Source organism: Ammospiza caudacuta, chromosome 19 (genome assembly GCF_027887145.1).
Source record: "Ammospiza caudacuta isolate bAmmCau1 chromosome 19, bAmmCau1.pri, whole genome shotgun sequence".
Taxonomy (NCBI): Eukaryota; Metazoa; Chordata; class Aves; order Passeriformes; family Passerellidae; genus Ammospiza; species Ammospiza caudacuta.
This window is the reverse complement of record NC_080611.1, coordinates 12,025,927-12,046,127: the sequence shown is the minus strand read 5'-3', so window position 1 is coordinate 12,046,127 and position 20,201 is coordinate 12,025,927. Positions and strand designations below refer to the sequence as shown.

General features: G+C 60.4%; 3 protein-coding genes across 3 annotated transcripts in view; 1 reads left to right on the top strand and 2 right to left on the bottom strand.

The window, feature by feature from the left end:
* Positions 1–767: 767 nt before the first annotated feature.
* Positions 768–4,558, bottom strand: TEPSIN (TEPSIN adaptor related protein complex 4 accessory protein). The gene is made up of 13 exons (XM_058817418.1): positions 4,499–4,558; positions 4,214–4,286; positions 3,869–3,960; positions 3,693–3,786; positions 3,495–3,562; positions 3,316–3,394; positions 3,137–3,208; positions 2,769–2,969; positions 2,530–2,686; positions 2,182–2,295; positions 1,987–2,065; positions 1,777–1,911; positions 768–1,523 (listed from the first exon to the last, which is right to left on the bottom strand). The coding sequence occupies exons 1-13, from the start codon at positions 4,538–4,540 to the stop codon at positions 1,053–1,055; spliced, it is 1,677 nt and encodes a 558-aa protein (XP_058673401.1). The 5' UTR covers positions 4,541–4,558; the 3' UTR covers positions 768–1,052.
* Positions 4,559–4,858: 300 nt separating this feature from the next.
* NDUFAF8 (NADH:ubiquinone oxidoreductase complex assembly factor 8) lies at positions 4,859–5,488 on the top strand. The gene is made up of 3 exons (XM_058817478.1): positions 4,859–4,962; positions 5,072–5,182; positions 5,295–5,488. The coding sequence occupies exons 1-3, from the start codon at positions 4,882–4,884 to the stop codon at positions 5,313–5,315; spliced, it is 213 nt and encodes a 70-aa protein (XP_058673461.1). The 5' UTR covers positions 4,859–4,881; the 3' UTR covers positions 5,316–5,488.
* Positions 5,489–5,527: 39 nt separating this feature from the next.
* SLC38A10 (solute carrier family 38 member 10) overlaps positions 5,528–20,201 on the bottom strand; it is a 30,628-nt gene continuing 15,954 nt past the window's right edge. The window contains exons 11-16 of the mRNA XM_058817212.1: positions 18,101–18,254; positions 10,807–10,977; positions 10,043–10,504; positions 9,424–9,507; positions 8,662–8,841; positions 5,528–8,258 (exon numbers count right to left, since the gene is read on the bottom strand). Coding sequence (XP_058673195.1) covers positions 7,162–8,258; positions 8,662–8,841; positions 9,424–9,507; positions 10,043–10,504; positions 10,807–10,977; positions 18,101–18,254 — 2,148 coding nt within the window. The 3' untranslated portion in view covers positions 5,528–7,161. The remainder of the gene's footprint in view (positions 8,259–8,661; positions 8,842–9,423; positions 9,508–10,042; positions 10,505–10,806; positions 10,978–18,100; positions 18,255–20,201) is intronic.

Genomic DNA, 20,201 nt, shown 5'->3' with positions numbered 1-20,201 from the left:
GCGGGCGAAGAAACGCGATTGGCTGAGGCGGAGGAAGAGGGCGGGAATAAGGAGGAATGGATGAAGAAGGCGCGGCTGGCATCGGGGGCGGGGCTTACCGGGAGTTAACCAATGAGACATGAGGATTGAGATGGGCGCGGCTTTGAGGGCGGGGAAAGGGGCGTGGCTTTATCCATGTGGGCGGGGCTCCCATGGGGTTTTGTGGGGGGAAAAATGGGAATTTTGGGGGGAAAATGGGGATTTTGGGGATCTGAGAGGGGGACTGGGGCTACTGGGGAGCTGCGAGAAAGATGGGGGAGTCATAGCACTATGAGGGGCAGGTTATTGTTTTTGATCCTAGGAAGTATAGAGGAAGGTTAATTGAAAGTGTATTGATGATAAGTGATTTGGATAATGTAGGGATATATGGTTTAATTATTTAATAAAAGAAAATTTTAAATGTCAAGATAAAAAGGAAATGGAGGCGTAAAATACAGCTCCAACGCCAGGTTGGGGAGGGGGTACTGTGGGGCAGGGGGGCTGATGGGACTATTGGGGGCCATGGGAAAAAGTGGGGCTATGAGGGGAGAAAGGGGGGAACCATGGGGCTGCCAGGGGGGCTGCAGCACGGGGGAGAGCAGTGGGGCTGTCGGGGGCCACGGGGGTGTCGGAAAATGTGGGGCTGGGGGTCAGGCAGCGGCGCAGGAAGAAGTCACACGTTCCCAGGCCCGAGTGGGGTTTATTGGTGGGTGCCATGGGGGTGGCACCTGCCCCCAACCCACCCCACAGAGCCCAGCCTGCAGCTGGGGGCCACCCAAGAGCACCCGTGGCCATGCTGGGGTCCCCATGGCACCCCCAGCTCAGTCCCGGCGTGTCCCACACCCCTGTCCAGCTCAGGGGAGCGAGGGGCCGTGCCCCTCTGCCTACCCTGAACACCACGAGGGACATTGTCACCTTGTCACCTGCTGGGAGCCCTGTGGCCATCACAGGCCGTGTCCCCCGAGGCACCAGGACAGCACAGGCCCCACAGGGAGGGGGGCAGAGCCCCCGCAGCCCCCGGGGCCCCACAGCAGCTACATGTTGAGGAAGGCGAAGGCTGAGGGCTGCAGGGTGCTGTCTGTGTCCGTCCCTCCGTCCGTGTCCGTCCCTCCGTCCGTGTCCCCGTCCTGGGGCCGGGACAGTGCCTGTGGCTCCGCCGGGGGTGAGTGCGGCTGGAGCATCGTGCCAGGACGGGCCACCAGCTCCATGCCAGCAAACAGGGACAGCCTGGGGGCCGCCGTGTCCCCTGCCAGCCTACTGCCCCCGTCCTGCTGGCAGGGACAGGCTGGCACCGCGGTCCCGGTCGGCTCCGATGCCAGCCCCGGCTCCTCAGGGGGGGCTGCAGGGGGCACAGGGCTCGGGGCCGGGCTCAGGGGGGTCAGGAAGCTCTCAGAAGCCACGGCTGGGATGTCCATGAGCAGATCCCCGGCCGAGGGGGCTGAGGGTGGGCGTGGGGCCCTCGGGGAGGGCTGGGCCCGGCACAGGGCCTCGAACTGCCGCAGCATCTGGGATGGGGGTGGGCACAGTGAGAGGGGGCATCGGCAAAGGGGATCAGCCTGGCACCTCCCAGGCACAGGGACTGTCCCCATGTCCCAGGGCTCAGAGGGAGCATCATCCCGCCCTGGGAAACTCAGCCCAACCACCCCTCTGGCACATACACAGAGCCACGCCCAAGGGCTGTGTGTCCCCGAGGGCTGTCACACCTGTGCCAGGAGCCCCCACCCAAGGGACTGGGCACAGGGATGTCCCCAGAGTCACCTTTGTAGCTCGGTTGGCCACGGGCCCAGGGCTGCCTTGGCTGAGGTGCTGCAGGCGCTGCTGGGTCACAGCAAGGATCTGCTCTGGGGAGAGCAGGTCGGAGCAGCCGAGGGCAGAGATGGCACACATGGACCTCTGTGGGGAAGGGCAACTGAGCTGGCAGGCCCCCAAACACCACCCCAGCCCTGCCAGGGGAGCCCCCGTGCTCACCATGCGGACGCTGTCACTGGGATCCTCCAGCGCCCGGCCCAGCAGCTCCAGCACCACCTCACAGTTCAGGAGCCCACACCTGCCCAGGGACGGGGCCACAGTCACCTGCAGCCCCTTCCCACCCCAGAGTCCTGGCCTGGGCAGCCAGGAAAGGGAGCTGAAGCCCCCCAGCCCCAGGGAGCACCTGACACTCACTCCTTGAGGAAGTGCTGAGCTTCCTCCCTGGTGAGGAAGACCCTGGCCCCACGCGTCAGTCCCGACACCAGGCTCAGCTCCCTGCGGCAGTCACCCGGGCTGTCAGCGTCCACCCTGCTGGGGACACACCCCGTGAGGACAGGGGCCACCTGCTGCTCCTCCTGGGGTCCCTGCACACCGCTGGCACACAGGGACCCCCACCCTGAGCTCCGCCCACCCACGGCCGGCAGGACAAACACCCCAGAGGGAGCACAGCCAGCAGTGCCGGGCACTCCGGACCACAGGTGTGGGAAATGAGCAGAGGGTCTCTGGGGATGCAGCTGGGACAGCCCCCCCGGCCCCTCTCACCTGTCAGCCCCGTGGCTCAGCTCCCGGCTGTCGCTGCCGGATTTGCTGCCCGAGTCGGAGGCGCGGCCGCGCTCGTGGCCCTGCGAGGACTCGCGGGAGCTGTGCCCGCTCTCTGCCTCCTCCCAGCCTCCCCCGGCCTGCCCGGCCTGGTGGCTCACTGCAGGGACAGCGCTGCTCAGCTGGGCTCCCCAAGTCCCCCAGAACGGCTGGGGACCCCCAAACCCCCCCCCGGGACCCACCTCGGGACGCACGCGGTGCAGGAGGGGCCGGGGGCGGCGGGGCCGGGCTGCCGGCGGGGGACGGAGCTCGGACGGGCTCGTAGGTGTCCTCGGGGAGGTCCCCACGGGGCCGCCGGGGTCCCCCCGGAGCCGGGAGCACGGCCTGGGCCACGGCCTCGGCCGCCCGCTGCAGGCTGCTCAGCAGGGCCTCTCCTGTGGAAGCTGCAGAGATTGGGCTGTCGGGGGAGCCCAGCGCCACGGGATCACCCCAGCACCCCAGAAAGGGGGCTGAGGGAACTCTGGGAGCTCAGAGGACACAGAGTGACCCCCACGGCCCTGCCCCAGTTCTCAGCAGGAGGGGACCCAGCGAGGGCCCGGCCAGGACTCACCGGAGCCGCTCTTGTCACTGCTGAAGCCGAATCCCTGCAGGGAGCCACAGGGGCTGGGGCTGGAGCCCATCCCTGGGGAGGCACAGGGAATGTCAGGGGGGCACAGGCACCCAGGGTCCCCTCTGCTGCTGCGTCCCTGTCCCCCTGAGCGAGGGCCTGGCTTGGGGGGCTCTACTCACCAGTAGGAGCCGGGGGCCGGGCGGGCAGTGCCAGGGGCTGTGGCAGTGGGGCATCCGAGAACAGAATGCTGGCCAGGTCCTGTGGAATTGAGACACAGAGAGAGGAGTGTTGGCAGTGCTGGGAACCCCAGGGTCCCCGAGCAGGGGGCTGGGGGCTGCCCTGTCCCTGCAGCACCCACCTGCGCCGCCGCCCGCACCTTCTGGTTCAAGCTGTTGCCGTGGAGGGGGTCTGGGGGCCCGGAGAACACTGCGGACACACGGAGGGGAGGGTGGGGGACGCTCCCAGGCAAGGTAGGACCCTGCTCCTGGCACAGCAGGAGCCATTCTGGGGTCTCAGCCCCCCATTGCTGCTCTGCCCCGTCCCCCCAGGCCGTTACCCGCAGCCTCCCGGATGAAGCTGGCGTTCCTCTTCAGCTGCAGCACAAACTGCGGCGAGCCCTGCGAGCAGGTGTGCAGCAGGATCTTCAGCACCTGCCTCGGGGGACAAGGACAAGTCACAGCTGCCCTCCCTGCAGCGGGGGGGTCCATCCCCTCACCCCAAACACGAACCCACCTTCAACTTGACGTGGCAGGAGCTGCTCTGCAGCCGTGTGAGCAGATGCTCCAGCAGGCACTGGCTGCTCCCGGGGGACTCGTGGGAGATCTCTGGGCACGGGTTATGGATCCAGCCGGGATCGGAGAACAGCAGCAGCCGCGAGTGCTGGGAATTCAGCCCCTCACAGGGTCCCAGCCAGACCCCACAGCCCCACGGCTGCCCCCAGCCAGCCCAAAGCCCACCAGGGCCTGGAGCAGCCCCGGGGAGCTCACCCTGCCCCGGGATCCCCTCCCTGCCCCGGGATCCCTTCCCTGCCCCGGGATCCCTTCCCTGCCCGGTGCCCCCCGGCTCCCCGAAGGATACTGGCGATCTCCTCGAACAGGTACCCTGGGCACGGGGTCTCGTCGTCGGCCGTGCCCCGCAGCAACACGGGCAGCTGGAGGAGGAGGGGGCGGCGTGAGAGGGGGCGGACCTGGGCCGTTCCCCGGTGCTGGGGACCGGAGCGATGACCCGGGCCGGGCCCGGCCCGGTCAGGGCGGAGTGAGGCCGCTGCAGAAGCGAGTGGGGGTGCAGCGATGACGTGGCGGGTGAGCAGTGGCGTCACGCCCCGGCAGCCCCCCCGCACCCCCTAAAAGCCCCGGTCCGTACCCGGCTCAGGAAACTCAGCCGGTCCCGCAGCGGCGCCGCCATGACACTGCCGGCACCGGCCCTGCCCGCTCCCCCGGCGGCCTCAGGGAACCGCCCCCCGGAAGTTGATTTCCACCAATAAAAGGGCGAAGCTCTGCCGTTCAACCAATCATCCGTGAGAGAGGGCGGGGCTCCAGGCGGAAGAGCCTCATGATATTGACGCCCGAAGGAGGCGGGAAGTAAACAACCGGCATTTCCACCAATCAGAGCCGCCCGCGCCGAACGCCCAATTCAAGGGGTGTGGTTTTGGTTGGCTCTGTCCAATAGACTAGCGCGATGTGTGACGAGCGGGACGGGCAGCCAATCGCGGCCGCTCGGGCATGGCGGCGCCCGTGCGTGAGGCGATGTCGGGGCGCGGAGTGTGGCTGCGGGCGCGGGCGCGGCTGCGGCGCTTCCCGGCGGCGCTGGCGGCCTGCGGGGACCAGGTGGGGCCGGTGGGGGCACACGGGAGGGCGGCTCCGAGGCAGGCGGGGCACAGGGGGGCGGCTGCAGGGGGTCCCGATGCCCCCGCTCCCGTCCCGTATGATCCCGCAGGCCGCGGCCTACGGGCGGTGCGTGGCGGCGGCGGCGGCGGGACCGGCGGAGCTGCGGCGGGACGCGTGCCTGCAGGAGTTCCAGGCGCTGCGGGAGTGCTTCGCCCGCGCGGTACGGCTCTGTCCCGGTCCCAGTGCCCGGTCCCGCTCCCCGTGCCCTGTCCCGGTCCCCGTGCTGGCGGATGGCGGCGGCCTGGGCCCGTCCTGACCGCGGCTCTTTGCAGGCAAAGGCGACGCCCAAGTGACCCCGGAGCCGCTGGTGGGGAACGAGACCCTCCAAGCACCGGATTGTCCCCAAATGACGGTGCCCCTCCCGGTCCCGGAGCTGCCCAGCCGCTCCCCGGCCTGGAGCAGGCTCAGCGCCGGGCTGGGTGAAGGTCACAGATCTATTTTTATTTATTAAAAAAGAAAATAATTCAGATCAGAATGCTTCAGCTTATTTTATTGATGGGCTCAGCCCGCACTCCGGGCTCTCCGTGCCAGCGTCCCCCGCGCCCCGGGGAGCCGATCCCGGCGGGACAAGGCGGCTGCCGCCCAGGCCGGGGTGCCCGCGGCATTCCCAGAGCAGGAATGTCAGGAGCATCAATGTCAGGAGCATCTTTGGTCCCTTCTGTTCACACACAGATCAACGAACGGGCGGCGGTGCCCCCGCGGGGCCGGAGCCGGCAGCACAGGGCACAAGGAGCCGATCGGGCTCCCTGGCACCGCAGGAAGGGAAGGCTGGATGTGGATGTGCCACAGCCCGGATCCCTGTCCCGGGACAGCCCTGGAGCTCCAGAGCCCGTCCCCGCCTCCCGGCCGTGCCGCTTGTGCTTGACGACAGCGTTAATGGAGAAGCTCGTTGGGTTCGGGGGGTTTAAGGCCACAGCGTTCTGGGGGGTCTTCCCAAAGGACTCCCCAGGTGGCTTCCCTGTCACTCTGGGCTGTGACACCCCGGGAGCACCAGGTGGGGACAGTCCCACCCCGTGCCAGCTCTGCAGGGGCCCACTGGAGACAGACTCGAGGTCGCCAAAGACATTTGGAGGTCGGGATAGAAAAGCCACCACAGTGATGAGGTCTGAGGGCTCCAGGCTGGGAATTCTCAGCCGGTCTAGGGACAGCTTTGGGACTGAATTCTGTACATTCGCAGGTCGGGATGTAAAAACACAAAACCCAAAAAACCCGAAGGGGTGAATCACGGGGAGCCTGAAACAACACAGAGCTCTTGGGGAAGCTCCTCCCTTCTTCACTCACCAAAGAAATTCCCAGAGGTGGAGCAGGGACCTGTCTGGATGCAGAAGAGGGCGGGGGGAGGCTGGGAAGAGCACAGGGAACACAGGCAGGGGCAGGTGGAGCCCCTGGATCCATCTGGCCCTGCCATGCTTTCTCCCAAACCACTCACTTCTGGCAGGAGAATCAAGCTGGGTTGGGAAGGGTCATGGGGAAGTTGAGCTTCTTAATGCACTTTTGAGAGGGGAAAATGGAGCTGGAGAGCACAGAGAGGAGCACCAGGGAGGGCAGAGGGGGCAGAGCTCTGTGTGATCCCAGTGTGTGCCAAGGAACCCCATCCCTGGGAGAGAGGCAGCACAACAGCAGTTGTGCCCAGTTAAGGCAGCGTTTCTACTAAATGAGGTTCCTAAACCACCACTGTGGCCCAGACAAATGAGGCTCTGCTCCCAGTCCAGCACTGGGGCGCTGGCTCTGCTGGTCCTCAGCTCACGGCCTCTCTGGGGTAAAGCCCTTCCCGAGGTGAGGATGGATCCCAGGCCCCCTCAGCACAGCTGGGCCATGGAGCCCCTTCCTGCTTCTGAGAGGAGCTGGGAGATGGCTGGAGAAGGCAATTGGATGTGAATGAGATGCTGGAAAAGCTCCTTGAAGCATTGGCCTGGCAGGGAGCCGAGGTGCATGGCAGCTCTGGAAGGCAGGGGACAGCAGGAATGTCACTTCCAGTGCCACCATCTCCTTGGCCACCCGCAGGCACACCCCAGGGTGGTGCTCAGGGATCCAAGGAGATCCCGTGGATCCCAGCACTGCGTCCAGCAAGGTGCAGCTGGCTCGGATCTCTCCACACTCAGTGAGGCCGAGCCCTCCCTGCAGAGCACAGGCACACTGTCACGGGCTGGTGTCCTGTGTCACCTGCTGGATGTGGCGGCTGCGCACCAGGTGCTGCGCGCCCTCGGCCACCCGGCTCAGCCGCGCCTCCAGCGCGCTCCGCAGGTCGTTCACCTTCACGTCGGGGAGGGGGTTCAGGCCGATCAGAACCCCCCCTGCTCCTGCTGCAGCCTCCTCCCCGTCCTCCTCCTCCTCCTCCTCCTGGTCGGGAGGCAGCAGGTCTAGGTCCCGTCTCCTGCGCCGCAGGTCCAGCCCCCCCTGCAGCTTCAGCTCCCGGTTGGGTTTGATGTCGTGCTCCGGCTGCTGTGGATCTCTGGGGGGAGCTGCTCCATTCTCAGCATCCTGAGGGGCGCCGTTGGAGGGACCCCCACCCCCCCGGCCCTGCCGGCCCCCCGGGGGCTCCTCCCCGGGATCCTCCTCCTTCCCGTGCCCGTGGCCGGGCGGGTCCCGCTGCCGCCCGCCCGCTCCCTCGGCCTGCGCTGCTCTCGGCCGCTCCCTGTCCCGAGGGTGCTGCTCCCTCACTGCCACATTCCTGTTACTGGAAGAGTCCGGCACCCCTGCCAGCTCCTTGGGCTCCACCTGACTCAGAGTTTTGGCTTTAAGGTCTGTTCCTGAGTCTCTTTCCAAGCCCTTTCCTGCTACTCCCTGAACTTTGGCAGCCCCCGGCTGTTCTCTTTGGATGGGAGCTGTAGCTGCTTCCACGGCTTTCAGGAAATTCTTCTTCTGGTGGACATCTCTTCCAGCTTTGGCTTCACGTTCTCCTCCCAAATCCTCTGCCAAGGCCTTTTTCTCCAGGTGGTTTCTGGCTGCTGGAACACGCTGGGCATCCCCGTGGAGGGGATCCCGGTTCTCCACGGGATTTTTCACAGCTCTGTCAATCTCCTGCAGCGGCACCTTCCGCTCCTTGGGAGCAGCCACAGGAATGTCACGCCTCTGCCCAGCCTCCTCCAGCTTCCCCAGCATGTCCCTGTGCTGCCTGGTAGAATCGGGGGGCTGCTGGCCCAGCTGCTCCTTCCCGGCCGTGTCTCCCTTGGGTCCAAGGCCCTCGTCCTCCCTGCTCCTGGAGAGGGGCACGGCAGGCTCTGCCTGTGCTTCTGCTGCAGGACAAAACCCACATGGAAAACGTTTCTCAGGACATTCCCTTCTCCTGCCACCACATCCTGTGAGACACGAGATGGGGCCACGCAGGAGGAAGAGCAGAGCTGTGGGTATCCCTACAGAAATGGCCATGCAAGGGGACTTTGCCATGTGCCAGAGGAGCTCAGGAGGAAGAGCAGAGCTGTGGTTATCCCTACAGAAATGGCCGTGCAAGGGGACTTTGCCATGTGCCAGAGGAGCTCAGGAGGAAGAGCAGAGCTGTGGTTATCCCTACAGAAATGGCTGTGCAAGGGGACTTTGTCACGTGCCAAAGGAGCTCAAATCTCTCCCAGTTTGATTTTAGAGCCACTCTGAGCTGTCAGCACCCTCTGGAAGGCTCCTGCTCCCTGGCCATGCCCTTACCTGGCTTTGGCTTCTCCTCTGCGCCCTCCTCCTGCCGCTGCTGGTGGATCTCCTTGTGCTGCTCCTGGATCACTGCCAGCAGCTTTGCCTGCTGGTCCAGGAGCTGCTTGTGCTGCACCTGCTGCTCCTTGATCACCTGCAGCAGCACGTTGTGGTCCAGCAGTTTTGCTGGCCCTGCTTCTGGAAAAGGGGAAAAAGACAGAGGAAGTAAAACCCCTGTGACCCAAAGCCCCCAGAAATCGTGTCAGCTCTGGATGGGCTGCAAGGGCTCTCCTTGGCAGGAAGATCTGACTCCACAAACCCTGCCAGGAGAGAGAGAAGGAAGCTGGAAGAGGATGGGATGAGAGAAAGTCCACAAGCACACAAGTCCAAGCTCAGGCTCCAAGCCCCAGTTGTCAGGCAGAGGTTGGAGGGAGGAGCTCAGCCCCAGGGACAGAGCAGCTGAGGCCTTGGGGGAAAGGAGCTTTTCCCTGTGATGCGTTCAGGTGTCCCCACGTGCCCCTGCCCATGCCCCTCCCGCTGTCCTGCCGGAGCAGTTTCACTCCTGTCTCCCCCTTCCCAGGGCTCTGACACAGGGGAGCAGCCAAGCCCAGGTGCCAGCACGACTCAGGTCCCTGAGTGGCCCTGCCAGGTGTGCCAGAGATGGGACAGGCACCACCTGATGCTGTGCAGGGGCTGTGGCCTCAAGACACCATCCTCCCACAGAGAGGGATCTGAGGAAATCCAAGCCCATCCCTGCACATCCTGAGGACACACACTCACCCCCTGCCTTCTCCTGCTTCTCCTCAGTGTTCTGCTTCTCCAGCAGCTCTGCTCTCTCTGGGAGGGGCAGCTCCTGCTTCTCACCTGCAAAGGAAAGGACCACAGAGCTTTGCTGTCGGTGCAGATGTTCCCTAGAACGCCTCCACGCCGTCCCGGCACCGCTCGCATCCAAGGCGCCGGCTGCGAGGGAAGTAATAAACCCAATATTTAACAACCCCGTGCCTGGTGGCAGCGAGCCAGCACTAACTACCTCGGCCAATTAACATGCAAGAACAGCTCTAACTGGCTTTTAGACGGGCACTTGGCAATGTGTTCCCTGTCAAGATCTCCCGGCTCCGTGTCCCCGGTGATTTGGGAGCCGTGCAGGAACAGCACGGCACCTGACATTTTGGCGGGTAGCGAACAACTGTTTGACAGCTCTTGCAGTAGCTGTCAAAGCCACCAGATTCCTCCCTTCCCGCAGCAGCTGCCGGAGGGGCTGTGCTCACTCACGTGCTCCACTCGTGGAGTTCAAAGGAAGCACCAGGATGGAGATGGGAATGACCAAATTGTCCCGACTCCAGGGGCACTACAGGCCCAGAAGAGATTGCTCAGCTGAGCTGCTGTGAAAGGAGCTTACCAGGGTCTGCTTCCTTCTCCACGGGCTTTGCAGCCTCCTCTGCTTTCCTGGGGAGCTGGAGCTGTGCCTTGTCCCTCTCAGCAGCCTCGGCAGTGTCACCATCCAGCACGGCCGCCTGTGCCTTGGCTTCCAGCTTGGCTTGCCCTGGCTCCAGCTCCTTGTAGGGCGGCCTTCCCCCCTGCTGCAGCGCTGCCTCCGGGACCTTCTCCAGATTTGGGACAGGCCCACCAGTCCCTCCTCGCTGCTGGTTCTCAGCAGCCACTTCCTTGCCTTGCTTTGGCCCCAGTGCCTCCTTCGGGGGCTTCAGCCTGGCTGGCTCCTCCAGCAGACGGTCGCTGGCTCCTCCAGGAGCCGCTTTGTTCTCGCTGGATTCCTCCCGCTCCCGCCCCATGTCCACGACCACCTCATCGTGTGGGACCGGGGGCTCGTGGCGATGGGCCTCCCCCATGGGCACAGCAATCCCTGGGGACAGGCAGGGTCAGAGCAGCAGGCTCCCAGCACACCCAGCACACCCAGCACACCCAGTATACCCAAGCTCCATGCTGCCCTTGTCCAGCCCTGCCTTCTCTCCCTCATCTGGAGGCCACGTTCCCAGCAAGCCTCCAGAGCATCAAACACTAAATCACCTTCAACCCACCAACAGCACCACGGAGGTGCACTGAGGGGAGGGTAAGGAGGAGAGTTCAGGATCTGTGTCTCAGAATCCCAAAACATACACACACCCCCAGCTCCCAGGCCAGCTCCCTTTCCCAGGATCACCTTACCTTGATCAGGACGGTCCAGCTGCACTTTCTCTTCCACCTTCCCTCTCTCCTCCTCCCTCTTGGGCACCTGCACGGGCACCTTGATCTGTGGCTGCTCCATCTCCTCCTTCTCCTCAGGCACTTTGGGTTTATCACGGTCATCCTCAGGCTCCTCCACCACCGGGTTCTGCTCTGCAAACACACCATGGAGACAGGGATGAGCTGTGGGAGCTGGGAATTGCTGTGTCTGTCCCAATCCCTTCACCCACCCTGCCCAGCCTCTGATTTCCCTCCAGCCTCAGCACAGTGGGGCTGGGAGAGGTTTTGTTGTGGAGTCACCTGGTTGTTTTCCCTGTTGTGGGTTTGTATGGAGCTGCTGGAAGGGAAGAGTGGCAGGGATGGAGCGGGGATGGAGCGGGGATGGAGAGGGGATGGAAAGGAGATGGAGAGGGGATAGAGTGGGGATGGAGCAGGAATGGAGCAGAGATGGATAAGGATCAGACCGGGAATGGAGCAGGGATGGAGCAGGGATGGATAAAGGATGGAGCAGGAATGGAGCAGAGATGGATAAGGATCGGACCGGGAATGGAGCAGGGATGGAGCAGGGATGATACGGAAAGGACCGGGAATGGAGCACGGGGGGAGGAGGGATGGATAAAGGATGGAGCAGGGATGGAGCAGGGATGGATAAGGATCGGACCGGGAATGGAGCAGGGATGGATAAAGGATGGAGCAGGAATGGAGCAGAGATGGATAAGGATCGGACCGGGAATGGAGCAGGGATGGAGCAGGGATGATACGGAACGGACCGGGAATGGAGCAGGGATGGAGGCGGCTGCTGCTGCGAGGCAGTGCCACCAGATGTCAGCATCCCCCCGGCTCCCTGCCCCAGACCCCGGCTCCGGGAGAGCCCGAGCTGGAATCCACACCCGGATCCCGCGGCACTGGGAGAGGCAGAGCTGCGATCCAGCCCCGAACCCCCCAACACCAGAACCCGAGCTGGGCTCCAGCCCAGCTCCCACCTCCCCGCGGCTGTTTGCTGTCAAACGTCTTAAAACCTTATTTATTTTGATTTTTCCCCCCCTTTTTAGTGCCCGAGTGTTCCCACAGCCCTTCAGATGCCTCTCAGAGGAGGAGGGGTGGGGAGGTCTCCTTTTCCCGCAAAAGTTTTGAGGAGGGGGATTAAACAACAGGCATTAATTAGGGGAAACTCCTGAGGGAGAAGGGGGAGTTTTCCCCCACCTTGCCCTCAAAGAGACAGAATGTTTTTGGAAGACATATCCCAGTCAAACCAGTCACTGTATTCAGCACTGGTATGACCAGCGTATTCCACATGGAATCTATTGCACATTCCATGGGATGGGAAGGGTCCCTTCCACCCCCAGCATGGCAGAAAACCCACACAGGGAGTGAACTCTTCCTTTGGAGAGCAGCAGAGAAGGAAATCGAATTGTTTCCCAGCAGTGAAGTTGTTCTGCAGATTTTTTTCCATCCAACAAACTCTTAAAAAAAAATCTATCTTCTGTAACAAAAAAAAAAATTCCCAACTCTTTTCCCCTTCGCCCTCCCCCGTGTGATTTCCTTTGGGGAATTAATTCTATAAACATCTTTCCATTTTCTCCTCCCCCTCCGCAGGGCTGGTGCGATTTATTACGAGATGAACTCATGGGAAAGAAGGGATTGCCACAACTTCAGCTGCGTGGGCCTTGCCTGAGCTGGGGAGGGGGGGAAACAACAAAAATTCACAAAAAATTAAGTACAAACTCCTGGCCCAGAGGGATCTGTGCCAGCAGGACCCTGAGCCTCTCAGAAACGCAGAGTCCAGCCCCAGCTCCACACCCAGAGCAGGGACGTGTGCGGGGCTGGCCAGATTTCCACGTTCCTTCGCTTGGGGAGTGACGGTGGGAGGGGAAAAGGACTCGGATTTTCTGAGAAATTCGAGTCCAGTACCCAAGGGTCCCCCTCTCCATTGAGGGACTTCCCAGGGTTCAGCAAGTCAGGGCAGGACGCTCCTCCTTTTCAGGAAAAGCTGGGCTGCAGGAACGGGTGCCCAGCCCTGGCCAGGGGCCCTGGGAAGCGGGAGGCCGAGGCCGGGGAGGGGAGCTCGGCACGGCTGCGGATGTTCCCAGCTCAGTCCTGGCCCCGGTGCAAGAAATTATTTACTCTATTGGAGGAAAGTTTCTCGTTAATTGGTTCGTGGAGGCGGGAGATGGCTCCGGTCGGAGAGGAGCGGGGGATCCAGAGAACCCCAGCGCAGGCAGGGCTGTTCACACAGCGACGAGCCCAGCAGCGAGACGATGTTCAAGGGGAAATAAAAAGGAACGAGGGGGAAATAAAAAGGATGAGAGGAGGAAATAAGAAGGGAGAGAAGGAAATAAAAAGGAAGGAGGGGAAATAAGAAGGAATGAGGGGGAAATAAGAAAGGAGGAAATAAAAATGAAGAGAGGAGGAAATAAAAAGGAATGAGGGGGAAATAAGAAAGGAGGAAATAAGAAGGAAGGAGGAGGAAATAAGACAGCAGGAAATAAAAAGGAAGGAGGGGGGAATAAAAAGGAATGAGGGGGAAATAAAAAGGATGAGAGGAGGAAATAAGAAGGGAGAGAAGGAAATAAAATGGAAGAGAGGAGGAAACAAAAAGGAAAGAGGGGGAACTAAGAAGGAAGAGAGGAGGAAATAAGAAGGGAGAGAAGGAAATAAAAAAGAAGGAGGGGAAAATAAGAAGGAAAAGAGGACGAAATAAAAAGGGAGAGAAGGAAATAAAAAGGAAGGAGGGAGAAATAAGAAGGAAAAGAGGAAATAAAAAGGAAGGAGGAGGAAATAAAAAGGAATTAGGAGGAAATGAGGAAATAAGAAGGAGGGAGGGGGAAATAAGAGAGGAGGAAATAAGAAGGAAGGAGGGGGAAATAAGAAGGGAGAGAGGAGGAAATAAAAAGGAATGAGAGGGAAATAAGAAGGGAGAGAGGAGGAAATAAAAAGGAAGAAGGGGAAAATAAGAAGAGAGGAGGAAATAAAAAGGAATGAGGGGGAAATAAGAAGGAAGAGAGGAGGAAATAAGAGAAGAAGAAATAAGAAGGAAGGAGGGGGAAATAAGAGAGGAGGAAATAAGAAGGAAGGAGGGGGAAACAAGAGAGGAGGAAATAAGAAGGAAGGAGGGGGAGATAAGGAAGGAGGGGGAAATAAGAGAAGAAGAAATAAGAAGGAAAACACGGGAAGCTCTCCTTGCCAGCAGGACGCAGAGGAGTTAATCGCAGCCGAGCCCCTGCCCAGAGCAGCAGGTGAACAAACCCCCGCGGGCCCAGGGCAGCCCGAGGGGCCGGGGGAGGCCCCGCTCTGCTCCGGGAGTGTCCCTGGCAGCTTCCACCATAAATCAGGCCGAGGCACGTTCCCCGCTCTGCAAACAATGCAGGAAAAGCCCAAAACACAAACAAAACACAAACCCAAAAGTCTCCACGCCGCAACAAGGCCAAGCTGCCTCGAAGCCATCATTTGCTCAGCGGGAGACAAAATTAAGTTCATCATCAGGGCGTGAATTAACAACCTCTCAGGCTGCCTGGAAATCCATCCGGGGCTCCGGCTGCTTTGCAGGGAAGAGTTTTGCTGGGGCTCTGCCTCTCTTCTTTGCCCTCCAGGTCCCTTTGGAGCGTCCTCCAGTAACGCTGCGCCTCGTCGTGTTTTATGGGCGGCCTTGGACATTACAGGCAAGGCCTGAGAGGCTGTAAAAGCTTTTTGGCTCCCAAGGAGAGGCCGGGGTGTGAGGCAGCACCGAGAGGCTTCGCTCTGACCCCCCGGCTCTCCGGCAGCTCTGCTCACACGAGGGGAAGCTGGGGCATCCTGCAGCTGATTTGTGTGTGTGCGTGCCTGGGTGTGTTGTGGTTTGGCAACAGCCTCTCCAGGCTGCCATAAAATTTCACGATTAGCAACCTAAAAGCTTCCCTTCTCCCCCTGCTCCTGGTTCGGATCGTTGCAATGGTCCCAGGCAGGCACTAAATCCCTCCTCACACGTTTTTCCAGCCTCTCGGAGCTGAAATGTGCTCCCACAGCCCCTGCCCTGGGCAGAGGCAGCGGGATGGGCCCTGCTGTGCTCGCCCCTAGTCCAGGTGGAGCCCTAGGGACAGCACAGGGAGCTCTGGGACTCACCCCCCACTCCAGGGCATCACCCCAGGGCTGACCCGAGACATAAGGTTCAGGACCTGCTTGTGCCAGTGCAGCTCCAGATCTGCTGAAACTCCTTCATTGCGTGATATGGAGCAAGATTCAGGAGCCTGTGCCAAGGAAAACGGAGCCCAGCAAGCAGGGCAGAGGGCTGGGGGCACACTCTGCCCTGGGACGTGCCGAGCACCAGGAGCAGGGCAGGGCCAGGCCCTCCCCGGGGAGCCCCCGGCCCAGCTGCGCCTCCAGGAGCCCTCCCTCCCCCCGAAACGGGTCCAGATTTCACAAGGTTATGGAATGGCATCCCTGAAATTAGTTCACAGTTGTCTCCTGACGCACCAGCAGTAAAAACCAACCCAAATTACCAGAGGCTGCTGGTTCCTTTTCTGTGTCACAGGCACTATTAAAAGCTCGCTCGCACAAAGCACCAGGGAGAGCCGCGGCGGAGCCAAGCTGTTCCTGCAGGATGCAGGAGCCACGTTCCACACATCCCTGGGGCTGCTCCGCCGGGGAATGCCGGCAGGGACCGTGGGCAGCTCGCTGCTGGGGGGCAAAGCACGGGCATGGAGGGTGCAGGGATGCACGACACAACCCCAAATTTTACCCTAATTCAAGTAACAGCACCCACCCCAGTGCCCAGGACAGCGGGATGGCTGGAGCAGGGTGCCCGGCACACCACACCGGGAAAAGGGTTCTTGCACAAGGAGCCTGAATCAGGGCTTTGTTACCCAACATTGCACAACAGCAGGGAGAAGATGAAGCAGCAACGATCAAGTAAGGAGCTGAAAAATATTACAAAATCTTAATCCCCCCCCGAGACCCTCGAGGGTGCTTTAAATACGGAGAGAAATTGCCTAATTAGCTTTTTTTTTTTTTTTTTAATGGATAATTGCCTTCCTGAGCTTTCAGAGGCAGCTTAGCAACCTTTTAACAGAGGCGCAGCCGCGGCAGGACGGGGCTGGAAGGGGTTTTATCCCTTTCCCGAAGAGCTGCTGACAGTAAAACCTCCAGCACCACAGGCTGGGGCTGTAATGGGCACTTGGGTGTCGTTAGGAAAAACACGATTCCGAGGCCGTTGGTCAATACGTGTTCACATAAAAGGCCAATGTTCTAATATTCATAATCCCCGGGCCCACGGGGCAGGGCTTTAATGAAAGTCTCTCCAGTTCTGGGCTCCACAACATCAAAGAGGCCAATAAAACTCCTCTCACACGCTGACAGGCGGGAGGCAGACGGGGAAGGCAGCGCTGGGGGAAGGCCCTGCGGTTTGCCTCGGATGGGGCAGCACGGGCAAGGGCATGGAACAAGCCTGTGCCCAGAGAAGGGGCTGAGCACCTTGTGCCTGGAAGGAGGGGTCTGGAAGAACCCTTCACCCAGGAAAAGGGCTGGGAGCAGCACCCTGCAGCCAGGAAAGGGGCACCCTGTGCCCTGGGGAAGGGGCTGAGCAGCCAGCAGGGCTGAAGCCGTGGGATCCCGCTGAGCCCCGGGTGCGGAATTCGGCCCATCCGGAGGGCACCCAGGTGCAGCCCTGCCTGCATCCTGCGGCCCTGCAAGGACAGGATGCAGCTGCTGCGGCAGCTCCTGCTCTGCAAAACAAGGCGGGCGAGGACGAGGGGGAGCCGCGGCGGGGGATGAAGGGCACCATTTAACGCCTCTCATTGCTAGTCAAGCCGACATCCTGCAGAGGCACAGGGAGGCACAGATCCAAGGAATAGCAGCGCTGGCTCTCCCGGGGCAGCCCCATGTCCACCCCTGCAGGTCCTTGTCCCCCATCTTCCTCCTCCCCGGGGAGGGAGCCCCATTGGCAAAGGGACCTCGGGGGACAGCTGAGCTTCCCCTTGGAGCTGCAGGGCTCCTCCCTGGGAAGTTTATGAGCCGGGAGCACTAAACCCGCCTTCCTCCCGGGTGGGATTATTTAATCCAGCAGCACTCAGAGCTGCTGCCGGCAGGCCCCGGGATCGCTGGGGTGATCAGAGCCTGGCATCCCGCTCCACCGCCCCGGCTCACGCCGAGAAGGGGAGAAGATTCAGCAAACTCCTGCAGACACCGTGTTTTATGGGGTTTTTTATTTTCCCAGTCAGAACACGTGTCATTAGCGATTCCTCCTGAAAGGAGCAGCTGTTCTTTGGCCATTACTGCTCCAAAATTAACCAAGACGGAAGAATTCAATCGCATCCCTTCTCCAGGCCCTGCTGAGGGCTCCATTAAGGGACTGGGAGCGTCTTTTGCTCAGAGTTCACCGGCATCATCCGCGTGCCCGGGAAGGCATACACGGCCTTGAGTAAGCCACGAGCAAACCACAAGTAAACTCCACCGCGGAGCAAGCCCAGAGTGAATGTTATCGGCAGCAGCACCGGTGTGGGAGACGCTCCAAGCTGCCGGGCAGGAACCCAGCCAAGAACCAGGAGGGAGGATAATCTCCACTAGAGCCAGCCCCTTTCTCCCTTCCGCTCTCAGTCTCTGCGAGGATATTTCAAGGCCTCCAAAGAACAAAAAAAAAAAAAAAAGAAAACCCCACAGGAGCAGGAGGAAACAAAAGTGCAGCGAAGGAACAGGACGCCGAGGGGCAGCGCGGGGTCAGGCGGCACCTGCGCGCCACGGCCTCACTCCGCGGCAGCTGGGAAAGGGAGGAGCGGCCGTAATTCCATCAGCAGCCCCAGCAAACAAATAATAAATAACAAGGACCGGTAAACAAAGCTGAGGCATAATCACAGGCTTTGTCAGAGAGAAAGACGAGGCCAAATTTATACCCTCGGCACCAAAAAAAGAGGCAGTTCCCATAAATCTCCCTTCCTTCGAGGGTGATGGATGGATGGATGGTCCTTGGCCTGGCACAGGGGAGAACAGTCCTGTGGGCCAGGTGGGCACTGGGCTCATCCCAAACAGGAATCCCTATTCTGTCCCTCCAGGGGATCCAAACCTGCACCACACCCTTCCCTTCCCAAAAGAACAACTCCCACAATGGACCACTGGAGGTCACAGTGGCTTTTCCAGCAGACAAAAGTGCAGCTTTTCCTGGGAAAAGGCCCCAGGAAGCTGGGAAGATGCACAGAGCTGCCTGGAGATTACCCTGCTTCCACCACACTTTTAAAAAAACAAATTTCTCCTTTTTTTTAAGAGGTGACCTGGGAACAGGGCTGGGAAACCCAACTCCAGCAGCACATACCTGGAAGTTTGACTGAATCCTGGTCAATTCTGCTCTCCTCTCTGTCCAGGTGCTCCAAGCCCACTGGTTCTGTCCTCACAGGGGTGTCCTCGGTGGCAGACAGGGTGGTGTAGGTGCTGATCACCAGCATGCCCAGCCCAATCCACAGGATAATCTGCACAGAGGGACAGAGGGACAGTGAGCACAGGAAATCCAAGGGGACTGCTCCCCACGGCATTCCCACGGTGCCTGCACAGAATTCCAAGCTCAGCACGGTGACATGTGTTAGGGAGAGAAGAGAAATGTCAGAGGGAAACAGGAAAACCAGTTGCTCCTGGCTGAGGTTCATTTTTGGGTGTAGAGCCATGGGAATGGAAGCTGTTTCAGAGGCTGGAAGCTGTTGGAAAGGCTTTGGAAGGGCTCAAAAGTGAGTGAAGTGAGTGGGCAGGACCCAGGGATAGGAAAATGCATGTGGCAGACAAGTCCTACTGCAAAGACTCATTTCCTGGTACTCCCAGCATGAGAACTCCATGAAATCAGGTCTGGCTGAGCACAGAGCCTGGCCTGGTTACAGCCCCAAACCATTCCAGGCAGCTGCTTCAAAATCCTTGGGTTTGAAAGCAAGGGTAGCATGTCCACACACAGATCCTGGTCCCAGGGCTCAAGAAGCTGCTGAGAAACGACTCCCTGATTCCCAGAAAGCCAGGATCAAACGGGGTAAAAATAGAAGGGTGGAATCTGGATCCCATGGAGGGAAGGGCTCTTGGAATTCCTCTACCTCAAAAAGGAGAAAGTGATGAGCAGCAAAGGAATTTTTACAGCTTGTTATGTGATGACAAATTGATCTAAAAGGATCTAATTCCACATGAGTCATAGGAAGTGTTGGATGGCACTTGGACAACCTGGTCTAGTGGAAGGTGTCCCTGCCCATGGCAGGAGGAGGAACTGGATGAGCTTTAAGGCCCCTCCCAACCCAAACCATTGCATGATTCCATGACTCCCGATCCTCACTGTGCAGATTTACATCCCAATTCACAAAAAGCACAACAAAAAGATGCTTCTCAGTGTGGGGAAAACCAAGAACGGCCACAGGGAGCACTTCACCACTGGAAGAGCTGCCAGAAAACTGCAAATCAAGGGGAGAGGTGAAATTGGAAGGAGGAATTAAAACATTGGCACTTCCAGAGGGGGAGGAGGGGCGGGTGCTTTCCTCACCCACTGGGGGAGGTCACCCAGAAGGGAGCAGCGTGGTCAGAGCCGGGCTCAGGGGACCCCGCAGGGCCCGTTCCCAGCACGCCCCGCAGACAGCCCGACGCCTTCGGAAGGAAAAGGCTGGCGGGACGTGGAGCGGCTCTGCACCAGGGGCAGCGTGGCCAGGGAGCAGAGGCCAGACCTTAGAGCTGCTGCAGAGGAAACGGGAGCAGAATGCGCTGCCTGCCTTGCCCGGGGTGCACAAAGAACAGATATCCTGCCATGCACCCCCCCGGCCCCAGGCAAACGCTGAGTCAGCAGGTCCTGCACTGCTGCCCTGGGCCGAGCTGCTCCACTTCCTCCCCTCCCACAATCCACAGCCCCGGCACAAATGCATTTTGTGCCTGGGACGTTGTTCTGGCACCTTCCAGAAACAACAGCGCAGAGGAAGAGCGTTTCCACAAAGAGGATCTATTCTGGTGCCACAGGAACCAGGAGCAACGTGGGAGAGGAGGGAGCTGTAGGAAACGGCTGAAAACATTAAATGCTTTAAAAGGATTTTTGTTGTTTCTTATCTTGGTGGGGAACCAGGGGCTCAAATGGCTCGGATTGAAGCCCCTTTGATTGTTGCACATTTGGAGTTCAGCTGCGAGCTCCCGGAGCAGCGGGTACGGGCACACGTGGCAGCCGGAGACAGGCTGGGCTGTCCCTGAGCCGCCCTCACCCCCTCCCCAGCTGAAGACCAGAATAAAGAGGGCCACGATTTGGCTTCATTCCATGGAGATGCTTATGCCATGGAAAAGCAGGCGGGTTGTGCTCAGGGAACCACCGAGGCAACTGAAGGAACGGGACTGAGGGCTGCAAGGACTCGAGAGCTCAAGGAACCAATCCAGGCAGAGGAGCCACCAATCCCCAGAGCATCCAGAGAGAT

Coding starts and splice junctions, on each gene's coding strand:
- NDUFAF8 (XM_058817478.1), top strand. CDS start 4,882: ATGTCGGGGCGCGGAGTGTGGCTGCGGGCGCGGGCGCGGCTGCGGCGC. Junction 4,963..5,071: donor TGGCGGCCTGCGGGGACCAG/GTGGGGCCGGTG, acceptor ATGATCCCGCAG/GCCGCGGCCTACGGGCGGTG. Junction 5,183..5,294: donor GGGAGTGCTTCGCCCGCGCG/GTACGGCTCTGT, acceptor GGCTCTTTGCAG/GCAAAGGCGACGCCCAAGTG.
- TEPSIN (XM_058817418.1), bottom strand. CDS start 4,540: ATGGCGGCGCCGCTGCGGGACCGGCTGAGTTTCCTGAGCCGG. Junction 2,296..2,529: donor CTGAGCCACGGGGCTGACAG/GTGAGAGGGGCC, acceptor TGTCCCCAGCAG/GGTGGACGCTGACAGCCCGG. Junction 1,524..1,776: donor TGGCCAACCGAGCTACAAAG/GTGACTCTGGGG, acceptor CCCCCATCCCAG/ATGCTGCGGCAGTTCGAGGC.